The sequence below is a fragment of the Zonotrichia albicollis genome, chromosome 7 (assembly GCF_047830755.1).
Source record: "Zonotrichia albicollis isolate bZonAlb1 chromosome 7, bZonAlb1.hap1, whole genome shotgun sequence".
Taxonomy (NCBI): Eukaryota; Metazoa; Chordata; class Aves; order Passeriformes; family Passerellidae; genus Zonotrichia; species Zonotrichia albicollis.
The window spans coordinates 18,764,371-18,787,595 of NC_133825.1; the positions used below are offsets into that span (position 1 = coordinate 18,764,371).

Sequence of the window (23,225 nt, forward strand, 5' to 3'; positions counted from 1 at the left end):
AGCAGCCCAGGAAAGCTTTCCATGCAGTAAGGCTGCTGGGAAAACACGCTCTGGGAGGCAGGGAGCCACCTTTAGCTCCTGCAGCAGGATCAGCAGGGAACTGGGCTTTGCTGGATGTGCCCTTGAGTCTGGAATTCCTTGGGCTGGGCATTCCAGGAGCACCTGGCAAGGGGCTGTAAAGCATGCCAGGCAGGGATGGAGCTCTGGCATGACCCCTCCTGTTTAGGGGAGCATTCTTCCCCTGAAATGCTTTTCCTGAAAGCTCAAGGATTTCCCTGATGCTTTTCCCAGGCAGGGGGTGGTGGGAGGCTGCTTGTCCCACACTTACAGCTGGTCTAGATGACAATGGCCAGCCAGAGGGGCTTGGGGTGGGCTCCAAACTGCACAAGGGGTTGCAGACACCTGCTCCCTGTGGCAGGATCAGGCTTTGGCTGTCCCAAAGGGTTCCTCATGGCCCTGGAGCACTCACAGCCTTGTTATCCTGCAGGTGCTGCAGTTGGGTGAGATGTGGCTGCTGCTGGTGGCCCTGTGCCTGGCCCAGGGGCTGGAAGATGCCATCCCAGGTGATGAATTCTTCCACAACCCAGAGAGGTTCATGAACATTGTAAGTGCTGGGGGGGCACCTCGCTTCTCCATGGGCATGCCCAAAATCCTTCCAGCTGGGACCAGCTGGGCTCACCCCTTCCCTGCATCTGCACCTGGCCTCTCTGGGGGGTTTGGGGCGTCAATAATCTCCCATATTTGCATTGCTGGCCCTCACTCCATGCCCTCAGCTTGAGCTTGGCCTCTCCCTGCTCTCCCTGTGATTCCTTTGGGCACAGGTGACACCGGGGACACCACATGGGTGACAGCAGTGGGGGAAGCTGAGGCAGGCCCAGAGCTCTGGGTCACCCTCTGCCCTCACACCCCTGTCCCTGCAGAGCGAGAAGATCCTTTTCCACGGCTATCCCAGCGAGGAGTACGAGGTGATGACAGAGGATGGCTACTTCCTGAGCCTCAACAGGATTCCCCATGGCAAGGAGGGCACCAGGCTCTCAGGTGGGCTCAGCCTCACCCAGGGGATACCAGCTGTGACCCTGGCCCTCCTGACAACAAGAGGAATGCCTGTGCCTCCAGGCATGGCTTGGGCAGCTGGGAGAGGGATGAGAAACTTCTTCTGGGCTGCCTTCAGGAGCTCAGCATTGTGTTGTGACCCAACAAAGCCCCCAAAGTGGCTCTTTCCCTGCAGCAAACCCCTGCTCCAAGGCCCAGGCTCAGGGCCTGGGGTAGCACAAACCCCCCTAAGGAAGCACCAGTATAACCAGGGAAATAAGGGGAGAAGGGAATTTTTAATGTGCATCTTGCATGAAACAGTACCAAGGTACTGTTTTATTTCCATGTGGGAAAGGTGTCTCTGAAATATGAGTCTCCTTGAGCCAGGTCTCATAGGCTCTTGGAGATCCATTTCACACCCAAGATAGCTCAGCTACCTCAGAAGGCATAAAATCAGCAGGATCGCTTCTGTGGCAGTGTTGGAAACAAGAAGGTCTTAATAAATGGCAAGATAACAAAACTCTTTACAGAGAAAAACCGAGCCAGGTGCCCGACGTTCTTGTTACTGGTAAATCACCTCACAAAAGTGATTTGTTTCTTTGTTTTCTTCTTTTTCTAGTGAATTGTTTAGGTGGGAGTTTTTGGCTCCTGTCCAATTAGCTATCCTTAAGTTTGAGGTGAAGCCCCCAGATCCTATGAGGTGTTTTTTCACCTAATTGAGGAGAGAAACTTCTGGGCTTATTTCCTTTTTGAGGGGACAAAGGACGATTTTGTCACTCCATCAACAAGGAGCACATTCCTCCTTCTGCCAACTACCTCCCATCTCTTCCTTCAGGAGCCAGGACCCCCGTGCTGATAGTGCATGGGTTTTGCCTTGATGGTGGTGACTGGGTGGACAACTTACCCGAGAACAGCCTGGCCTTCATCCTGGCGGACGCGGGATATGACGTCTGGATCGGGAACAACCGCGGCAGCAGCTGGTCCCGCCGGCACCGCAGCCTGTCCACAGCCTCCGAGGAGTTCTGGGACTTCAGGTCAGGGCCACCAAGGGTAGCTGGGCTGCAGGGCTGCCAGCACTGAGCCCCTAGTGGGCTGGGTGGATGGGAGGTGGGAATCTCCTCCAGACTCTCCCTTTCCCACGCAGCTTCCACGAGATGGCCGTGTACGACCTGCCGGCCATGGTGGGCTTCATCCTGATGCAAACGGAGCAGAAGCAGCTGTTCTACGTTGGCCACGCTCAGGGCAGTTCCCTGGGTGAGTGATATCAATGTCCATCTGTCTTGGTTTGGAAAGACAGGAGTCTGCTAAGGAAGGCAGGAGCCTCCCCTGAAATGGAGAATGTAAACCCACCCCACACCTCCGAATTGCTATAAATTTTAAATTAAGGAGCTCCCAGGCAAAAATATGGGAGCAGGAAATAACAGTTCTTTATTAGGGAAAAGGAAAAAAAAAAGATAAAATAAACAATGCAGTACACTACAAGAACACTGATAGAGTAAGACCCCAACCTGACACCCTGTGGGGTGCTGGTGGCAGTCCAATTGGAAATGTGGCTGCAGCCCTCCTGCAGTGTCAGCGGTGGTTCTGTTGGAGCAAGGGGGATCTGTAGAGAAGGATGTGTTCTTCCTCTGAAGATCCAGTGGAAGAAGAGACAGCTGCTGTTCCTCTGGGGAATCCCGTGGAGAAAGCCGTGCTGATGTCTCAAAACCTCTGGATTATATCTGGGTAGCAATGCTTGGCTCCTCCCCCGGGCTCCCATCTCCCAATGGGATGTTGTAGTTCTTATCAGCCATGCAGTGATATTCAATAGTCTGTTATCAGCAATGTCCCCTCCTGAGGGAGGTGTGAATGTGGTCACTCAAAGAGAGAGATAAGGCAAACTGCCCACCTGACAAAGGTAATCTGCCATACAGATGGGAATGGAAAGCATCTTGCATTGCAATCTTCAACACCATCCCAAACTGGACACTGCTGGGAGCTGCTGTCCCCTCCTGCCTTTCCAGCCTTCTGCATGGGAGGGGTTTGCCACGTCCACGTCCTGCCCATCCATCCTGGGCTGTGCTGGCATCCAGGAGCGTTTTTTGTTCAAAAAAACCCTCAAACACAGGGCCTGGGGTAAGCTGGGGTTGTGTTGTTCTCTCATGCTGCTTTTCAGGTTTCATAGCATTTTCCAGCTTGCCACATCTGGCCAAGAAAATCAAACTCTTCTTTGCCCTGGCTCCCGTGTACACCTTCCACCACGTCCGGGGCCCTGTGTTAAAGCTGGCCTTCCTATCAGACCTGCTGCTCAAGGTACAGGAGGTGTTTCTGGGTGGTTACTGCCAAAATCCAGGGATTTCTGGCAATTCCTGTCCCCTGCATTACCGCTGTGTGCTGCTCCTGCACCTGCGGTGGGCATTGGAGCTCCTAGCACCATTCCTGACATTCCCTCATGCTCCTGCAGGAGATATTTGGAACCAGAGAGCTGGTTCTGGTGCCAAGGAAGGAGAAGCTGTTCCTGGTTGACAAGTGCAGCAAGCCACTGGAAGCTGAAGTGTGTGCCGACAGCATCTTCCTGTTCGGAGGCTTTGACAGGAACAACTTGAACATGGTGGGTACACCAGGCTCTCCGTCCATGTCACAGCCCTCTCTGGTTTTCCTATACACCTGGAGATATCTAATGAGGCACAACAATGAGTATAGACCTCCAAAATAAGGTGTGAGAGGCAGTGGTTGTTTGGAGATTCCCTGCAGTGGTGTGGGGGTGTTAAACCCAATGGAGTCCTCGGTAAGAGAAAATCATTTGTGGTCTCATCTCTTAACCAAAGAATGACTGGACCAGTTGCATTTCCATTTTAAGTGTATTTCCATTGATTAAGTGGCTTACCTTTGAAAGCTGCTTCTAGCTCTGAGCAGAATAAAGCTGCTAAAGAATAAAGAATGTATAACATTTATATTGCAGTTATAGGACAGAATGCTTGAAGTTTTTTGCCCAGATGGATTTTCATCCTTCCCAACTCACTTAGAAAATCCTTTCTTTTTCCTGTAGAGCCGACTGGATGTGTACCTATCTCATTTTCCAGACTATACATCAGTAAAAAATCTCGTGCACTGGGGACAGGTAGAGATTCTGATTTTATAACTATTTTAACTTTCTTTTAATCTGTGAACGTGGTATTTTCAAATGCTGCTGGAAACAGGTAAAGGAGGTGGAATCAAAGAGACAAAAGGGATTTTTAAGCTGCTGCTTTTTAACCAAGGTGTCCCAAAAGGTGTGTCTGTCTGGGAAGGCTGATCCAGGATATTACCTGGATTAACCCTTTGCCTCTGCCTTCCAGACTGCAAAAACCACCGAGTTCAAGCAGTTTGACTACGGGCTGAGAAACATAGAGAAGTACAACCAGGTGAAGGGGCTGGCTGGGATGGGGATGGGGGAGCACACCCCACCCACCAGAGCCCCAGGTAACAGGAGTGCTTTCCTCCTGCCAGCCGAGGCCTCCCTCTTACGAGATCGAGGCCATGCGGGTGCCGGTGGCCGTGTGGAGCGGGGGGCACGACTGGGTGACCCCCCATAAGGAGACCAAGCGCTTGCTGTCCCGCCTCACCCACGTCGTGCACCACGAGCACTTCCCCGACTGGAACCACTTCGACCACCACTGGGGCCTGAATGCCCCCCAGCGCATGTACCAGCGGATGGTGGCCATGATGGAGGAGAATCCATGACCCCATCTGTGCATCCATCCATGGATCCATCCATGGATCCATCCATGAATCCATTAATGAACCCATCCATGAATCCATCCATTAACCCATCCATGGATCCATCCATGAATCCATCCATTAACCCATCCATGAATCCACCCATAGATCCATCCATGAAACCATCCATGAATCCATCCATTAACCCATCCATGGATCCATCCATGAATCCATCCATTAACCCATCCATGAATCCACCCATAGATCCATCCATGAACCCATCCATTAACCCATCCATGAATCCATCCATCAATCAATCCATCCATGAACCCATCTATCAATCCATTGATGAAGCCATCCATGAATCCATCCCTGGATCCATCCATCAATCCATCCACAGATCCATCTATCAATCCATCCACGGATCCATCCACAAATCCATCCATCAATCCATTGATGACCCCATCTATAAATCCATCCATTAACCCATCCATTAATCAATCCATCAATCCATCCATTAATCCATCAATGAACCCATCCATCGATGAATCCACCCATTAATCCCTCCATGAATTCATCCATGAATCCCTCCATTAATTCATCCATGAATCCATCCATGAATCCACCAATGAACCCACCCAGCCACAAATCCATCCATGAATCCACCAATAAATCCCTCCATGAATCTATCCATGAATCCCTCCATAAATCCCTCAATGAATCCATCCATGAATCCCTCCATGAATTCATCCATGAATTCATCCATTAATCCCTCCATGAATTCATCCATTAATCCATCCATCAATCCCTCCATCCACGAATCCATGAATTCATCCATTAATCCATCCATCAATCCCTCCATCCACGAATCCATGAATTCATTAATCCATCCATCCATGAATGCATCCATCCATCCATCCATCCATCCATCCATCCATCCATCCATCCATCCATCCATCCATCCATCCCTGTGCTGCCCCAGGATGGAGGAGCTGCCTGTTCCCATGTGCCTTGGGGCACGGGGTTTGTGTGAGGGATGCTCTGCTTAAAAATGTCCCCGTGTCCCCCTGTCGCCCAGTTCCACACTGATTTAAGTCTTTTAAATGCACTCCTGTGATTTCTGCCCATCCCCTGTGTCTGTAGAGATTATTGCAATAAAGTCTTGCATCAGAGCCAAGCTCCAGCGCTTGGCTTGCAGGAGATCTGCTGTGTTGGGGTTTTCTTTCCAGCTTTTCTTTCCAGCTCAGAGCAATCCAGGAGTGAAATTTTACTCCAGGAATTGAGCACGTGCTATGGTTTGTGGGTTCAGGCAAAGGAGGGGAGGGAAGTGACCTTGTGACAGCCACTGGTGGAGAGAGGGCACATCTGGCCCAGGGGGCTCTGAGCTGGGCACAGGAGCAGGAGATTCTCCTCACCAGATCCTCCTCATTGCACGGAGTGAAGTTCAAACCTGGTGATTTGCTGGTGGTGAAATGTGCAAGGAAAGGCTGAGCCCTTTCTCACCTCACAAATCCACCTAGCTATCCCTCTCCAATCACACGGCTTCTTGCCAAGCTTTTCTTGCTCGTCCTGTTCAGCTCCTTACTGTTGAAATTAAAAAGAAAGTCATGACTAGAGGAGTGAATTTCAGCCGCTCTGTTTACCCAGGAGAGGCTGACTTGTTACTGACTCTCTGGAATCAAAGCTACAATCTTTTTTCCCTACAATTGTGCTGCATTAAACAGAGCAGGAATTGGTAGTGCCATGACTGAGTTTCAGGTTCTGGGGACATCTGGCAAAGCCGAGCATCTCACTTTCTGGGTTCCACCTTATCAGCAGGGCTACTCAGATAAAACCCTGCAACCCCCAAATGCCAGCTTGTAGGAGCAGAGCAGCCCAGCACCAGGATGGATGAGCCCTCTGCAGGTGCCTCTCACCTTGCCAGGGATGGGAATGGCAGAGTATTGCCAGAGGTTGGCATCAAAAATATCATCTGCATCAACAGGGCACCCTTGGTGTGGCCCAGTGACCATGACTGAGCTATTTCTGCCTTGCCAGCAGCTCCAGGACTCTGGAGAAAAACCTCAGGGTGAAAACCTGACGAGGTGGATGCTGAGAAACAGCAGCTCAAGGTTTTTGAGGGAGCAGACACCATCATCTCCCCACCTTCCCGGTGACTGCCCAGCCAGCAGAGCCACCCATCAGCTGTGGTGGGCATGTGTAGGAATGTGGTTTTTGTTGATGCAGTGACAAATCTATCATTTGTCTCTTCAAAAAGGAAAGAAGCTTAGAAGTTTCTCTTTTTGATTAGTGAAAAAGCTGCTTCACAGGCTCAGGGGACTTCACCTCAAACTTAAGGATAGCTAATTGGACAGAAGCTAAAAAGTCTTGTTTGGGCAATTTCCTAGAAAAAGAAGTGAACAAAGAAGCTAATTGGTTTTGTGAGGTGTTTTATGAGGAGCAAGAACCTCTGGTACCTGCCTCGGTTTTTCTCTGCTTGTTATTTTGCCTTTTATTAAACCTTTTTGCTTCCAACACTACCACAGAAGCCATCCTGCTGATTTTTATGCCTCCAAAGGTAGCTGAGCTATCTTAGGTGTGTTATAGACCTCCAAGAGCTTATGAGACCTAGCTCAAAGAGGCTACTCTTACAGGCATGCTCATTATAGCAGCCCCATCTATTTATTACATGGGATTCACTTATTCTGTTTATTGCAAATTATTTATGACAGAGCCACCTCTGTGTTGCATGTACTGGCCAGCAGCTGTGTGGGGTTGTGCAGGATTCTGCCTGCAAGTCCCTGCACGTGGCAGAAGACACCCACAGCAGAAGGTTTTAGGACCTCCAATCCAAAGAAAATAAAAATGCTGACGGTCCGGGCGGATTAAACCTCAGCGGGATTAATTTGCAGCCTCTGCATCCCCCGCCTTTTAATAGAGAGATAAATATGTTTAAAGGATAAAGCACTGCTCTCTAACCCAAACTGACGTCAGCTGAGCAGCTTGTGGGGCTGCAAAGCTGGGCTCAGGGCATCCATCCCCCTAAGGAGGCATCTGGTGGTGCCACCAGCACCAGCACCAGCCTCACCGGGGTCTCTGCACAGCACCAAGCCCACCAGGGCTCTGCAGAGATGTCCCAACCTCTGACCTGCATCTGGAGAGGGAAAGGAGAAGGATTGAAGCCAATCTGTCAGTGGATTGCCTAATAACAGGTTGGCAGAGGTGAGGAGTTGGCACTGGGGCTGGAGGCTGCTGCCAGCGATTTGCAACACAATGCTGGGGCTGATGAGGGTGGGTCACACCTGGATCGGGGCTGCACCTTCAGACAACACCTCCAGCACCTGCTCCAGGTGAAATAACGCCAGGCTCCTGTTATTCCACCCACCAAACTCTGAGGACCTGGAGCCCTGGCCACTGTTTTAAATTTCTTTCACAAAAGAATCAGAGGAGCGCAGCAGCCCAAGGGCCAGCAGGCCTGGCTGTCACTGGTGCTGTATCAAACCTGGCTCAGTGTCACAGGAGCCCACGAGCCCCGTGGCAAAAGGCTCTTTGTTTGTTTATTTATTAAGCTTTTAATTTGGGGACGTGTTTGCCGGCCAGACAAGGGACAAACATGCTGGCTCAGCAGGCTGCGGAATCTGGCATGGCACAGCCTTTCCCACCAGGACAGCAGGGAATGACAGCAGAACATGGAATGACAGGGGACATAGAATGTCCTCATGGGATGTCAGGGGACATGGAATGACAGGGGACATAGAATGCCCTCATGGGATGACAGGGGACATGGAATGACAGGGGACATGGAATGTCCTCATGGAATGACAGGGGACATGGGATGACAGGGGACAATGGAATGACAGAGGGCAATGGAATGTCCTCATGGAATAACAGGGGACAATGGAATGTCCTCATGGGATGACAGGGGACATAGAATGTCCTCATGGGGTGACAGGGGACAATGGAATGTCAGGGGACGATGGAATGTCCTCATGTGATGACAGGGGACAATGGAATTTCAGGGGACAATGGAATGTCCTCTCCCTGTGCAGGGTGGCGATGGCCTCGGGGCAGTGCCGATGTCCCCTGAGGTCCCTGGTGCCTTCCCAGTGCTCCCAGCAAGGGACAACGGGCCAGACTGGGCAGCTGGGCAGGAGCAGGGTGGCAGCCCGTGGTGGCAGTGGCACAGGAACTGTCCCAGGAGCGGTGGTGGGGACAGGTCCTGGTCCCCTGTCCAGCTGGGATAGGACCATCAGGATGCCAGGCACTGCTGGAAAACAGCACACAGGAAAACCCTGTCTGGGAATTTGGGAATTTTGGTGTATCCCAGCTGGGAGCAGGGGCAGGGAAGGCTGTGTCACCCTTCTGAACTCTCTTGACCCCAGGGCACAATCTGGGTGTTTTTGACTCGTTTATTTTTGCACCTTCTGGGTGCTGCCATGAGCCACGAGTCTCATCTGCAAATGTCTCCCGCTGCTGGCAGCTGTTTTATTTTCATTTCAGCCAGGATTTGGGTCACAGATTTGTTTCAGGGTTTTGAAAGGGAAAGAAAATATTTAGGCACAGGGAAAAGAAACAAAGCAATCAAGGAAAAGCCCTTTTGTCCCCATGGCAAAATACCAAGTGAAGCCACATTTTAAATATTGTTTTTTTGGCTTTGGGCAAATTGTTTCTGCAGAACTGGCAAGAGACTTAAAAAAAAAGAAAAAAGATGTGTTTAAACAGGATTAACTTAAGCAAGAATTTGCACTACAGAAAGATGCTTAGAGAATCTCCTAAAGGCAGAAAAGCAAACAATATCCAAATCCAATAATCTGATCCCCTGATAAAATTCACGAGCAATTTTCTTAGCAGAGAGAAGAGTATTTACTGGAGATGGATGGACTTGAGCAAACTGAATAAACAGATTAGGTGAAGAGCATTACCTAAAAAGACCATTTTACAGAAAGCTTCTTGGAATGAGGCAGAAACTACAGACATAGGAAAAAAAGGGGCGAAAAAAGAACTAAAGAATGAATTATTTACTGAAACCAACGTGGCTGAGTGATACTACAGGAAACCGTAAAGAATGCAAGCTTCTTTTCATAAGTAAATGCCATCAGATTTTCATTTTGCTTGCTGACTTTGCCCTTCAGAGGAGAAAGGCTTAGACAGGACAATGAGGGAAGCAGCAGGGGCACAAACATGTCATGGCTCAGAGTCACCCTGGGAAGGTTCCCCCAAAGCCACTGCAGGGGACAGCAAGGACAGCACAGGGACACCCAGCAGCAGGGAGGGAGCTCTGTCCTGCACTTCTGCCAAATTTTAGCCAGGAATTATTTTATATAGTAATACACCAACAATAGAAATATTATATTATATTATATTATATTATATTATATTATATTATATTATATTATATTATATTATTTCCAATATATACGATATATGATATATGATATATGATATATGATATGTTGTGTATTATGTGATTGATTATAATTTATTGTATTATATAATATATATTATTATATAATATATATTATTATATATTATATAATATACTATATGTAATATGATAATATATAATATAATAATATATTTTATCTTAATGTATATTATATATTAATATGCGTTAGTTATATGCATTATATAATATAGTACATATATATTGATATATGTACTATATATTATAAGATATATCTTAACTATATTAAATTATATATCATATTAAACTAATATATAATAATATATATTATACAATATATTATATTTAAAATATGATATTATATAATATAAGAATATATTATAATATAATTTAATGTATTTTATAATATATATTACAATATTAGAATATAATATATATTAATATAATGTACATAATATGATAATATATTATATAATAATATATTATTTTAATATATTATATACATTCTGTATAATATACATAATTATAATGCTAAATATATAATTATATAATATATATTAATATATGTACTATATATTGTATTATCATAGATACTAGTATAAAATATATTATTAAAATATATTATTATAATAAATTATTATATATTGTTTTATTATATGATAGGATATATAATCTATAATACAATGTATTATAGTATTTTATATATAATATAATATAATATAGTATAATATTATACAAATATACCCACATCATCACTTGGAATGGCTGCTCTCCCCCAAATTTATTTCCTGGCCTCCCACAAGCCTCTGACTGATCTTCTCTGCTTTTCAGTGTGATGGATATCTTCCAGGGAATTTTAAAGAAAACTTGACAGACTGAAAATCTGACTGTGCTCCAGTGCATGATTTTGAGCAGTTTCTCAATGAAATATTGCTTCGCCTCACAGCTGGATTTTCCCTCCCTGAAAGAAGCTGATTCTTCTGGTGCTTGCAACATTGACATATTTATTGAGATTTTCTGATGGGCCTCCGGATTTTGGCTGACAGAAACAGCCAAATTTTTTTTTTGCTGTAAAATCACTGCCCTTCCTTCAGGCTGAAGAAAATAACCATCAGCGCATCACAGCACCTTGAGATCACTGATCAGTCTTATTACCCAAACCTCTCAGATAAACCCTAAGATAAGCATTTTGTGAATGCCCTAAGTCCCTTTTTATTTGGATTTTACACATTCTCCACCAGAATCACACACTGGGCTGTCTGACTGGAAATTTCTCTTCAGGATTTATTCATTTCTCACCCCTCAGTCACGGAAAGGAAAAAAATATAATGCCCAAACCCAGCAACATTAAAAATGTGATTAATTACAATTTTTATTGAATTCAAAACCACTAGGACTGCTTTTTTTCTAGGGACATGTCCTTCCAGTACCTGAAGGGAGAAAGATGGAAAGAAACTATTTACAAAGGATGGAGGGACAGGACCCAGGGAATGGGTTCCCAGTGCCAGAGGGCAGGGATGGATGGGATATTGGGAATTAGGAAATGTTCCCTGGCAGTGCCCAAGGCCAGGCTGGGCTTTGGGGCTTGGAGCAGCCTGGGATGGTGGAAGGTAGATGGGCTTTGAGGTCCCTTCCCACCCAAAACATTCTGGGATCCTAATTCTGATGTTTTCCACCACAAATCTGTTGGATCTCTTTCTGATCCGCCTTGATGTCTTTATGTGTGACAAGTGGCAGACCTGAGACAGCAACAGTGAACTTTGTGTCACTGATGAAGGCACAAAAAAACCACCCCAAAAACTAAAAAGCCCAAAACAAAACCAAACAACAAAAAAAACCCCTCCAAAACCAAACCAAACAAAAAAAGAAAAAAAAAGAATAAAAAGGGAAAAAAAGGGGGAAAGAGAAAAAAAGGGGAAAGAAGGGAAAAGAAGGGGGAAAAAGAAGGGAAAAGAAGAAGGGAAAAGAAGGAAAAGAAGGGAAAAGAAGAAGGGAAAAGAAAGGAAAAGAACAATGGAAAAGAAGAAGGGGAAAAAGAAGGAAAAAATGAAGGGAAAAAAGAAGGGAAAAGTAGAAGGGAAAAGAAGGGAAAAGAAGAAGGGAAAAGAAGAAGGAAAAAGAAAAAAGGAAAAGAAGAAGGGAAAAGAAAAAAGGAAAAGAAGAAAGGAAAAGAAGAGGGGAAAAGAAGAAGGGAAAAGAAGAGGGGAAAAGAAGAGGGGAAAAGAAAGGAAAAGAAGAGGGGAAAAGAAGAAGGAAAAAAAAAGAAGGAAAAAGTAGAAGGGAAAAGAAGGGAAAAGAAGAAGGGAAAAGAAAGGAAAAGAAGAAGGAAAAAGAAGGAAAATGAAGAAAGGCAATGCAGTGCCAGCCAGGAATGGCATAAAGGCTTCTCTCTCCACCCTGTCACTGCTCCAGTTAAAAGCTGAACATTTTAATGAACTATATTCAGGTGGTCCACACAGAGATTTCAAAAAAAAATTCAAAAGATTCAAAAAGATTCAAAAAATTCAAAAGATTGAAAAGAAATTTCAAAATCCTGTAGAGACAGCACTAAAATAAAAACTGTACCAAGTAGAACTGGAATCTTAGAGGTGCTTCTTCATGACGTCCAGGATTTCGCGGTACAGAACCTCGTAGGCGTCGAGGCCAAGCACGAAGTCCATGTGGTTCCAGTGGGGGATGAGCTTGTGGTGCACCAGGTTCCTGACCTGGGGCAGCAGCAGCGCCGTGTCCCGCGGGTCGGCCAGGCAGTCCCGGCCCGCGTTCCAGATGGCCGTGGGCACCTCCATGTCCTGCACGTCGTAGAACGGGGCCCCGGTCTGGGAGCACACGGAAAAGGGGATTCACAAAATGGAGAGGGAATAGGGGCTTCAAAAGGAGGAGATGGAAGAGGGGCTTCACAAAATGGTGATGAAAAAGGGGCTTCACAAAGTGGAGGTGGAAAAGGGGCTTCAAAAAGAGTGGAGGGAACAGTGGATTCAAAAAGAGGAGATGGAAAAGGGGCTTCAGAAGGAGGAGATGGTGAAGGAGCTTCAAAAGGAGCAGATGAAAAAGTGGTTTGACAAGGAGGAGAGGGAAAAGGGGCTTCACAAAGTAGAGACGGAAAAGGAGCTTCGCAAGGAGGAGATGCAAAAGGGGCTTCACAAAATGGAGAGGGAAAAGGGATTTCACAAGGAGCAGATGGAAAAGGGGCTTCACAAGGAGCAGAGGAAAAGGGATTTGACAAGGAGGAGATGAAAAAGGGGCTTCACAAAGTGGAGATGGAAAAGGGGCTTCACAAAGTGCAGAGGGAAGAGTGGATTCACAAGAGGGAGATGGAAATGTGACTTAACATGTAGGAGATGGAAAAGGGGCTTCAGAAAATGGAGAGGGAAAAGGGGCTTCACAAGGAGGGAATGGATGGAAAATTGGCTTCACAATGAAGAGATGGAAAAGGGGCTTCACAAAATGGAGAGGGAAAAGTGGCTTCACAAGGAGAAGATAGATGGTAAAGGGGCTTCCCAAAGAGGAGATGTTTCTGGACTGCAACAAACTGTGCACCATTGCTACTCTTTGGGAATTGGGGGGAAATGAAAACTGGAACTCTTTTCTTCTAGAAAGGAGAGGAACTTCAGTAGAGATGCAGCATAGCATTACGTGCTATGATTTAGTGAGGCAATTTAATTAAAATTAATTAGTGAATTTGTTCTGCTGGGCGAGAAATTCTAGTTCTGACTCTACAGATGGTTTGGATAAGGAGGCAGAACTTTGGCTGCCCTGGTTTAGTGCTGCTGGATCATCCTGACCTCCACAGGTCCCTCCCAAAGTTCTTTGTGGTGACACTTCCCCAGCACTTCCTTCAGTGACACCAGGGAGGTGTTTGGAAGCAAATTTTTTGAAATTAAAACATTTCTGGAGGGTTTGTTGCAGCTCCACACCCTGAGGATTTGCCATGAGGTGATTTGCCAGCAGCATCTCTCGTTACTTGCAGTGTAATTAATCCAGTTAAGAAGCATACTGCTTTCTGAAGGATTCATTTTGTTTAAGGAATACAAAAAGCTTTTTCTTTTTATTTTTTTTTTCCTGTTCCAAGGCTTAGCCACTATTTCAGAGAAGAAATTTTTTCCTAATATTCAGCCTGGTGTAACTTGAGACCATTTCCCCTTATCCTATGGAAAGTGGAAAGTCTAATTTAAAGTGTTTTATTCCATCTAAAATGTATTTGCAAAATAGAGTTGAGAATGGAAAATGCTGTTGTTCCAAGCAGAGATCCTGACTTCCAGTTTGTGAAGGGAGGAATACATTAAGGGGAGACACAGCAGGCATGGATGGGAAGAGAACAGGGAAAGGGAAGCACTGGAAGCACCTCACCTGTCTGTAGTGAAGGCTGTTGTACATGTGCCCCCCATCAAAAGCTCTCAGTGCCCCACCGTGGACTCCCTGCAGCAAATTCAGACATGCAGTGCTCTGAGTGAAGTCACAGCTCTCTGGGGGTGCACTCAACCCTCAAAAGTCTACCCTGAAAAGTTAGCTTTCATCACTGAACTGGCAGTGTCTCACAGGCCTGGCCCCAGGCCCAGCACAAGTAATTATTGTCATGAATTTGGACAAATGGGTAAAGATTATGTTTCTAATGTTTGCGGATAACACCAGGATGTGAAGAAATTAGAATGGTCTGGAAAATGGGTTTAGAACTCCAAATATTCCTTGTGGGCTGGAGAGTGGGCCTGAAATGGCACAGTCAGAGATGGAAGGAGCCTCTGAGCATCTCTTGTCTAACTGGAACAGGACCAGCAGCAATGCAAGGTCAAGGTGGCCTCATCCCTCCACTGGGCAGCAGCACTTCAGAGAATGGGGTGTGTGCTCTTGCTGCAAACCCCACAAAGCCCTTCTGGGGTCCCTGAGCAGGAATTGCACACAGGGAAGGAGCTGTGCCCTGAGTACAGCCCAGAGGAGGTAAACAGGCAATCTACCAAAAATATGCAAATTTTTAGCTTGGGGAAGAGAAAAGGAGTGCAGCAGAGCACAACTGCAGTGTCAAAGTTCTCTGGTGGTGACTGTTCTCATGCCCATGAGGGGAAGAAAGAGAAATAATCAGCTTTATCAGTAATGAGCTTAATTGGCTGCAGTCCAGATGCCACTAATGGTGGCAGCCTGGTCCAGTCTGACCACTAATGGCACTTGGGCTGCAGGGCTGGGGCTGGTTTGAAACAAGAGCCCTGGAATGTTCCTGCTGTGGCTGCAGGGCCCTCAGCTCCATGGCAGATCCACCCCTCTGGCTCCAAAACCCGCCGAGCATTTTACGGAGGGGTGGAAACAAAACCCACCAAAGACCTGGCCAAGGTGTGCCTTGCAGCCAGCAGCACAGCAGGCTGCCCACAAGGGACCAGGGACGCTCTGTGGGGTCCGCATGGAGGGCGGCTGGGGAGGTTTACCTGCAGCCAGTGGATGATGTTCTGCACGGAGGAGCCCGCCGGGTTGTGCCCCATGTACACATCGAACCGGCTCTGCAAGGACACCAGCACATCCCACATTTCACCTGGCCCTGCAGAACAGGGCATGGCCAAGGCTTTGGCCCTCAGGAGGACCCTCTGCAGGTCCATTCCCACGTACCATGTTTGTGTTCTTCCAGTTAAACCCGAAAACTGAAGCCAGGATGTGCTTGCAGACCTTGGAGCAGGAGCAGAACCTGGAGAGGACCACCTCTCCCAGGGCAGTGTGGGGCAGGAACTCCCTGGTGCCAAAGAGCTCCTGTAAAATCCCAGATGTGCTCATCAAATAGGAAGTCTGGTCATGCTTTTCCCCAAAAGCACTACTTTACAACTTCTATTTTATCCCCCCATCAAGGTTGCCCATAGTGAAGCCTCCCTTGCACCCCATTAAATGCTTCAGCTCCTTGTTTCTTATGGGCATGATCTCCTACATTCATTAATGCTCTTGTGTTAAATGCTAGGGCTCAATTCACAGCCTCTGCATCAGTTTTACTCACCAGAATAATTCATTTTAGGGAGTGAATTCAGGACAAGACTGAAAGGTTCTTCAGTGAGATGTGTTTTTCTTCATAATAAAACAGAGCACAGAGCTCCCCTCTCTGTAAATGACTTGAAATAGCCCATTGATAATCTCACAATCCCCATAAAAAACCATTTTGGCTGTGCAGAACATAGTGCAGACCAACCTTAAGCCCAGAGTCAGAAAAGACTGAGAGTTTCCTAAATGGACTCTGAGAAAATATCACCGTGGTCACAGGTGAAAGAGCAATGAACACCTTGATTTTCTGAGCCAGCTCAGGCATAGTGGAAAAAGCTATAAAACCTGGTGGGGGGGAAAAAAGTAGAAAAAAAAAAAGTTTAGACTTTTTTAGTCTTTCAAGGCACTCATGCACATAGTTTAATTTCAGTGAGTAATTTTACAAATCTGAGAGGGGGTGTTGACTTCTCATGCTGCCGTCAGCAGGACCCACTCACCTATGGTGGTGCCTTGGGAATGGCCAATATAATAGAGCTGTTTCTGTCCTGTTTTCTGCTCAATAAAGCTGATCATGGCTGGGAGATCATATTTAGCCATCTCATCGAAGCTGCAGAAGGAAGAGGAGATATCCTGCTGAGAGGGGCAGCATCAGCAAACCACAAAACCAGCAGGAGGGCAGGGCCACCCCACAAAACTCTTCATCCTACTGAGTTTTCACTCAAAATAAGTTGGATGAGCTTCACTCCAGCCTGGTTCCCTCATCCCCCAGCTGGGGCAGCGTGACCCTGACAGAATTCAGCTGTTTCTGAGACCTTCAATGCCCCCCATTTACCTGAAAGCCCAGAACTCATCCTGTGTGGTGGTCAGCACCTGGTGCCTCCTGGACCAGGTGTTCCCTCTGCTGTTTCCTACCCAGACATCGTAGCCAGCATCTGCCAGGATGAAGCCCAGGCTGTTGTTGGCCAAGTTGGTGAGCCAGATGCTGCCTTCTGCAAGGAAACCATGCTGCAGGAGTGCCACGGGCCTCACACCTGCAAGACAGGCAGCATCATGACTCTCCTCATTTTAATGCTGTATTTTGCCTTTTGAAACAATTTATGAAGTGTTATCCCCATGGCAGCCAAAATCCGTGGAGGTTTGTGTTGGTGTTCCTCTAGATTTAAAAATTCACCATTATCTTGGGTTTTATCCCCAGAATCTCTGGGGGTGTTGGCAGAACTTGGTGTTGGCAGAACTTGGTGTTGGCAGAACTTGAGCTGCCTGGGCAGCTCGGTGGGCAAACGTGGAAGAGCCTGGGGATGTGACAGGAAAAATGCAATTTTCATTTAGATAGAATGATCTAAATAGGATCTATTATTAGATAGATCCCACAGGACAAGAGGATACCCAGGGAGAACCAGACCAGTCTGCTGATCCATCAAATGGCAGCAGGAGCACATTTTGGGAGCCAGGCTCTGGAGAGAGCCCCAGGTGTGCCACCAGAGATTGCAGCCTGACATTCAATGCTCAGGGGTCCATGAGGGGTGAGGAAACATCCCTGACAAGGCATCAGCCTTCCTCGCAAATTCTGATCCATCAAAACCAATGCCAAGCCACAGGGAACCCTGAAAACCCTCTTGCACAAGCCCTGCTATCCCCGTTGTTGCGGTGTGTTGTAATGTCCTGTTTTAGACTTCCAGGTCACCTCCCAGGTGTACCAATACCTCTCTTCCCCTTCCCCCTCGTCCCTTGCCGAGTGAGTCCTGTCAATCAGGCTTAACATTCCAGCAAAGGCGTCGTGTGGTTGGTCGAGTTCAAAGGATGCCCCTCAGGCCCAGAGGTCATTGGCCTGTCTAGGTGTCCCTCGTCCCTTGAGACCCTGCCCCCCCCACCTGGTTGGTGGCTCACCTGTCCCCTCCCCTCCCCTCCCCCTGAGCTTAAAAGGTTAGTCCGGCCATGTGCTCTACATTCTGTTGGAGCTCTTCCCAAGAGTCAGACCCTTGTAACCATGGAATAAACCACTGGATATAACCCTCCAGCAGAATCCCTCCTTTTTCTCTTCACCATCGTCTGAAGCCTTCTTCTTGAGGTAAATGGAGTTCCTAACAAGCCTGGATTTGTTCAGTGCCCAGCTGAAACCACCAGCAAGCTGAAGGTGTCTCTGGGGTGATACACCACAGAGGCCGCCTTTGGCTCAGCAGCGAGGGTCAGACTGGCCCAGGCGCAATCTACCTGGTAATATTGGGATTCATATTCCAATACCAGTGAATGCTCAAGGTGTGTGTGTGTGTCCTGTGTGGCATCACTTTTACCTTGGCACCCAGAATTTCCTCTGCCATGAGGAATCCTGTTCAGCTGAAGGATGTAGCCATCTTCTGTCACCACATCATACTCCTCGCTGGGGTAACCCCAGAAGGAGATCATTTCACTCTGCAACAAGAAGAAAGAAACAATAGTTGTTGGGGAAACAATAGCAGCAAGGTAGAAAAATAATAGAGAAAGGCTCCATAAAATCCTGCTCTCCTGGAATCAGTGGCTGGCCTGATCAAAGCCAGCATTTTGCAAATTCCTGAGTGAAAGCAATCCTGGTGTGAGCACATAATTGACAAAATTAGTTAATATTATTCCTGGGAAAAAAATAACTTGCACCTGTATAAATTGGTTTTGCACCAAGATAGCAAAATGAAAACTGTCTCTCACAAACTTCCCTACATATGCACACTGAGAGTCTGAGTGACCAGTCAATACAGAATAACAATTTGTTAATAACCAATAAAAGCAATAATTGGCAAGAAAGCTCCTGACCAATTGGTGTCCCACTCAAGGTCTGTAAAACTGTATAAAAAGGAATTATATCCATAAAGAATAGCCTTTTTCCCACCATGAAGAAAATGGAGTCACATATGATTTATTCCCATAGATAATAAGGTTCCAGCGAGGAAATGCCTGAATGTGATATTTCACTGTAATTATTTAAATGGTGGCTGTTTCCTGGACACTTCCGACCTCCTCTCCAACGCCATCATACTCACAATGTTCATCCTTGCCTCTGGATTCTTGGGATATGGGGAATTCAAGAAGCATTCCCCAGCTGCCATCCCGTGGAGCACGGAGAGCAGAGCCAGAGCCAGCCACATCCTCGCTGTGCCTGGAACAACACAGCCCCACACTCAGTGCCAGGGAGAGCAGGGCAGGGAGGGAAACACCCCAGGTGGGACCCGGCCTCAGCCTGGTGCCCTGGGTCACCATTAAAAGCATTAATGCACATTAATGCACATTATTGCACATTAATGAACACGGGGTGGCTCAGGGAGCACATCTCAGCAGGGATAATTCCAGGGAGGTGGGACGGACTTTCAGGAATTCCTGTAAGAGGTGAGGCAGCAACCCTTGTGGTGCTGTACACACCGCTGGGAACTGCAAAGGGTTAAAATCACAGAATCACGGAATGGTTTGGGCTCATTCCAGCCCCCTGAGGTTGCTCAGACCTCAATGAAATTGAGCCATTCCAATACACAGAGGATTTAGGGTGTTTTATGTCCTGTCAGTGACCACACAGTGCCACTGCTCCAGTCTCCCTTCCAGCAAAGGGACAGCTCTGTCCCATCACCCTGCTGTTTGCATCACCTGTTAACCCTCCAAACCCCAGGAGGGACAGAGAGGATGAATAAATTCCAGCACCTCCTTCCCTCCTTAAATAGAATCATGAGAAGAAAATCCTTAACTGCTTGCCTCTCTCCTTGATCATGGTGTAAAAGACAAGAATGGGTCACATTTCATTCAGAGAAGGACATTTTGGAGTGCAAATCTATATGCAAAATGGGGAGAGATGTATCTTCCAGCAGATCTAGACATCCCTTAGTGATACTGGATTTAACACAGTTTAGAAAACCCCTCATTCAATGTGCTGGAGAGTGCAGCTGCCACAGGAGCAGGCTTTGCATGCAGTTATGGGCAGGAGGCATCACAGACAGGCACGGAAAGCTCTGGCCAGGATTGCTCCCTCCAACAACCACAACACTGGACACCACAAGAAAAATTGGGCTGGAGCAGCCTCTAGAACTGAGCCAGCAAATGAGATTTAGGTGCCCTGTTCTGAGGGCTGGAAGTGCCATGAGTGGTAAGTGCTGTTCACAGGCAAGTTTAGAATGCTTTTCCCTGTCCAGGGGACCTGTCCACTGTCCTTTTGCCTGTCCACTCACCTGTCCAGGCTCTAGCCATGCTTTCCCCACACTCACCTGTCCAGAAGTGAAGGCAGCTAGCCCAGCTGAGAGGTGGCACAGCTCCTGCAGGAGGTGACAGGGATGTGTCAGCCCCTGGAGAGGATGGGCAGAGCAGGAAGAGATGCCCAGCCTGGAGGAGATGGAGATGTGGCAGTGCCACAGGATGGGTTCTGTCCCCTGGCTGGGGCACAGAGACAGCCCTATTTGAACCGGCTGCAGGGTGGGGTGGCAAGTGTAAACACCCTGGGATGCAGGGCATATTCATCATTAGGTAACAGCACAGTTTAGAAAGTGCAATTCCCCAGAATTTGTTTGTGGAGGCCAGTTAAATATTGTTTAGGCAGAGTTTGGAGGTGATTTCCATTGAGTGGCTTAATTGGTGTTGCTGAAGAAAGTTTCCAGCATCCCATTTCAATGGTGCTTTTATTTATTTGTTACAAGAGACATAATTAGGTTATTCATTTCCCGTAGCTGGGGTGTAGAAATGAAATTATGATTCTTCTTGTTATACAAAGGTGCCGCATGCGAGATGGAGATTAAATCTCAGGCAACAGACTGAAAACATCTGTTCTGGGTCAGGCTGGGATGGAGCTCCCTTTGCTCAGGGATGGGCCCCAGCCCAGCTGCCATAGCAACACTCCATACCTTGTCTATCCCGACCCAGTTTTCCACTTTTGCTCTCCCAGTTGCCTCCAGCTGCCCCACTTTGGGCTGGGGGGTGGAGCTGTGCCAGCCCACCACAACATCCCTGCTCCTCACACCCTTGCAGGAAGGTATGAGGAGCACCTGAGTGCCCGCTCCTGCCAACAGGGAGAGTTCTCCCTCTCCATGCCCCGTGCCAGGGCTGGCAGGCTGCCTCCTGCCCTTCTTTCCTAGATTGTTTTGCTCTGGGAATCATGGTGAAAGGTCAGTAGGGAAAGGTCTCCTGTCTGTCAGCCTGGAACGGGCCTGAGAGGTGTCCAAGTAGGTCTGTCAGTTTGTCCCACTTCTATAAACACACACTGGAGGAGGGGTTTGTCATTTACAGGTTTGGAGGTGAAGGGTTGTCACAGACATCTTTTATGAAAAATCCTTTCCTTAGGATTTTTCCTCCTGAAAAGCTGAGAGGCCCCAGGAACAAAATGTAAACAATGATTATCTGCTGCTGTGGAATGCAACAGGTGCATCTGTGATTGGTCTCATGTTGGTTATTTCTAATGAATGGCCAATCACAGTCAGCTGGCTGGGACAGAGACTCCAAGCCACAAGCCTTTGTTATCATTCCTTCCTATTCTATTCTTAGCTAGCCTTCTGATGAAATCCTTTCTTCTATTCTTTTAGTATAGTTTTAATGTAATATATATCATATAATATTAAATCAAGCCTTCTGAAACATGGAGTCAGATCCTCATCTCTTCCCTCATCCTGAGACCCCTGTGAACACCATCACAAAGCGTGACTTTGGTTTTGGGGTACTGAAGCTGAGTAAGACACCTCCGACTTTCACCTCCTGAGGAAACAGAACATGGAAATCTACACTCCAGGGAAAGGGCAGAGCAGCTCCGGCTACACTCATCCGGAGGCCCTGGAAGGGGCAAGACGAAGGCTGCACCCCAGAGTCCTGCAGCATTTGGAGAGCAGGACATTGCCACGGGTCTTATAAGATGCTCCAGCCTCCCAAAGGTCATGTGCAGCTCCTGCTGAAGCACCACCACTGCAGACGCTGGATGGGATTAATGCCTCAGGTTTAGCTTTTATAGTTTTCAAATTCTGTGCTGCTTTAGTGAGTAAGTCCAGGCTTCACATTAAGGGATGGTGAGCTCTGTGCACAGAGCAGGGAGACAAAACAATTCCTGCTGTAGCTGGGGACCAAGGACAAATGATCCAAATCTCAGGCCCAAGAGCACAAACAACCGTGGAATGAAGAGAGAAAAACAAACAGGTTGAGACTGCATAACGTGAAGTTATAATTGGACAATGAACCCCAAGATGCAAATGGATCAGAACTGATCAAAGTGACAGACCCCATGACCGGTTGTGCATTTTGTGCCCATTTTGGTTCATTTTGGGTGCAGCCCTGGCTGGGCTCTTGTGCTGCCCGAGGTGGATCCATGGAGGAGATCCTTTTAATAAATTCCTGCTTTATTCTTTAACTCTGTCTGGCCTCTCTTCTAGGCCAGCCTTCTCAAGGCATCAGGGTCAAGGAGAGCCCCTCAAACTTCACTGCATGGCCAGAGCCAGCAAGCTCAGCTCCATCCACCTCCTGCTGCAGGTCACTGACAGCTCCTCAGCCTCTGTGGAGGTCACCATCCTCACATCCCTCTCACCAGGCATTCCACAATGGACACAGCATCCAGATGTCACCTCCCTTGGCAGGGCTGACACCAGCCTGGTGGCCCTTGCCCTCTCCTGTGGCCCAGGCTGGGGTTCTCCATCCTTGCAGGGAGAGCACCCTGCTGGCTCATGCCCAGGGTGGTGCCTGCCACCCTGCCCAGCTCCTTTCCAGTAAGGCTGTTGTGCCACAGCTCCTAATCTGTGTCCTCATCCAGAGCCACCTGCCACCAGCGCATACTTGGGGTGGGTGTTTGGCCCGAGAGCAGGAACGTGTCACACATCCAGGGGTTCTCACCCAGCTCCTGCAGCTCTCTCTTGCACCACCCCTGCTTTCCTTGCTGCCAGTCCCCACCTGCTCATCAGGTGAGCACTGAGCTTTTTCCACTGCAGTGGAAACTTCAGCACTACCCATCATGCTCGAGTTTTAATCATGGAGTTCTCTGTAAAATTGCTGCCAGGGATTCTGTCTGAATTCTTGGCGTTCCTCTTTAAAGTGTAATAATGTCTTAATACTGTTCTGCATTTAAGAGGTGTTAGAAAGGATTTAAAGGAGATGATGGTGAAGGGTTTGGAGGGTCACACAGGGGCTGGCTGAGGTTATTTGGGTTGTTCAGCTGGAGCAGAACACATTGAGATCAGACCTCACCAAGGGCTGCAGCTCCTTCTCTCTG

The 23,225-nt window shown here is 47.5% G+C and overlaps 2 protein-coding genes across 2 annotated transcripts; one reads left to right on the forward strand and one right to left on the reverse strand.

Annotated features, from left to right (window-relative positions):
* Positions 1–505: 505 nt before the first annotated feature.
* Positions 506–4,734, forward strand: LOC102063392 (putative lysosomal acid lipase/cholesteryl ester hydrolase). Its single transcript, XM_005496872.2, has 9 exons — positions 506–604; positions 921–1,038; positions 1,868–2,066; positions 2,177–2,286; positions 3,188–3,324; positions 3,476–3,622; positions 4,061–4,132; positions 4,350–4,415; positions 4,501–4,734. Exons 1-9 carry the CDS (start codon positions 506–508, stop codon positions 4,732–4,734), a joined length of 1,182 nt encoding a protein of 393 aa, XP_005496929.2.
* Positions 4,735–12,675: 7,941 nt separating this feature from the next.
* On the reverse strand, positions 12,676–20,431 carry LOC102063220 (lipase member K-like). The gene is made up of 10 exons (XM_074544221.1): positions 20,257–20,431; positions 19,051–19,166; positions 18,331–18,448; positions 16,872–17,070; positions 16,537–16,646; positions 16,248–16,384; positions 15,683–15,820; positions 15,505–15,576; positions 14,441–14,509; positions 12,676–12,909 (listed from the first exon to the last, which is right to left on the reverse strand). Exons 2-10 carry the CDS (start codon positions 19,153–19,155, stop codon positions 12,676–12,678), a joined length of 1,182 nt encoding a protein of 393 aa, XP_074400322.1. The 5' UTR covers positions 19,156–19,166; positions 20,257–20,431.
* Between the last annotated feature and the right edge of the window lie 2,794 nt (positions 20,432–23,225).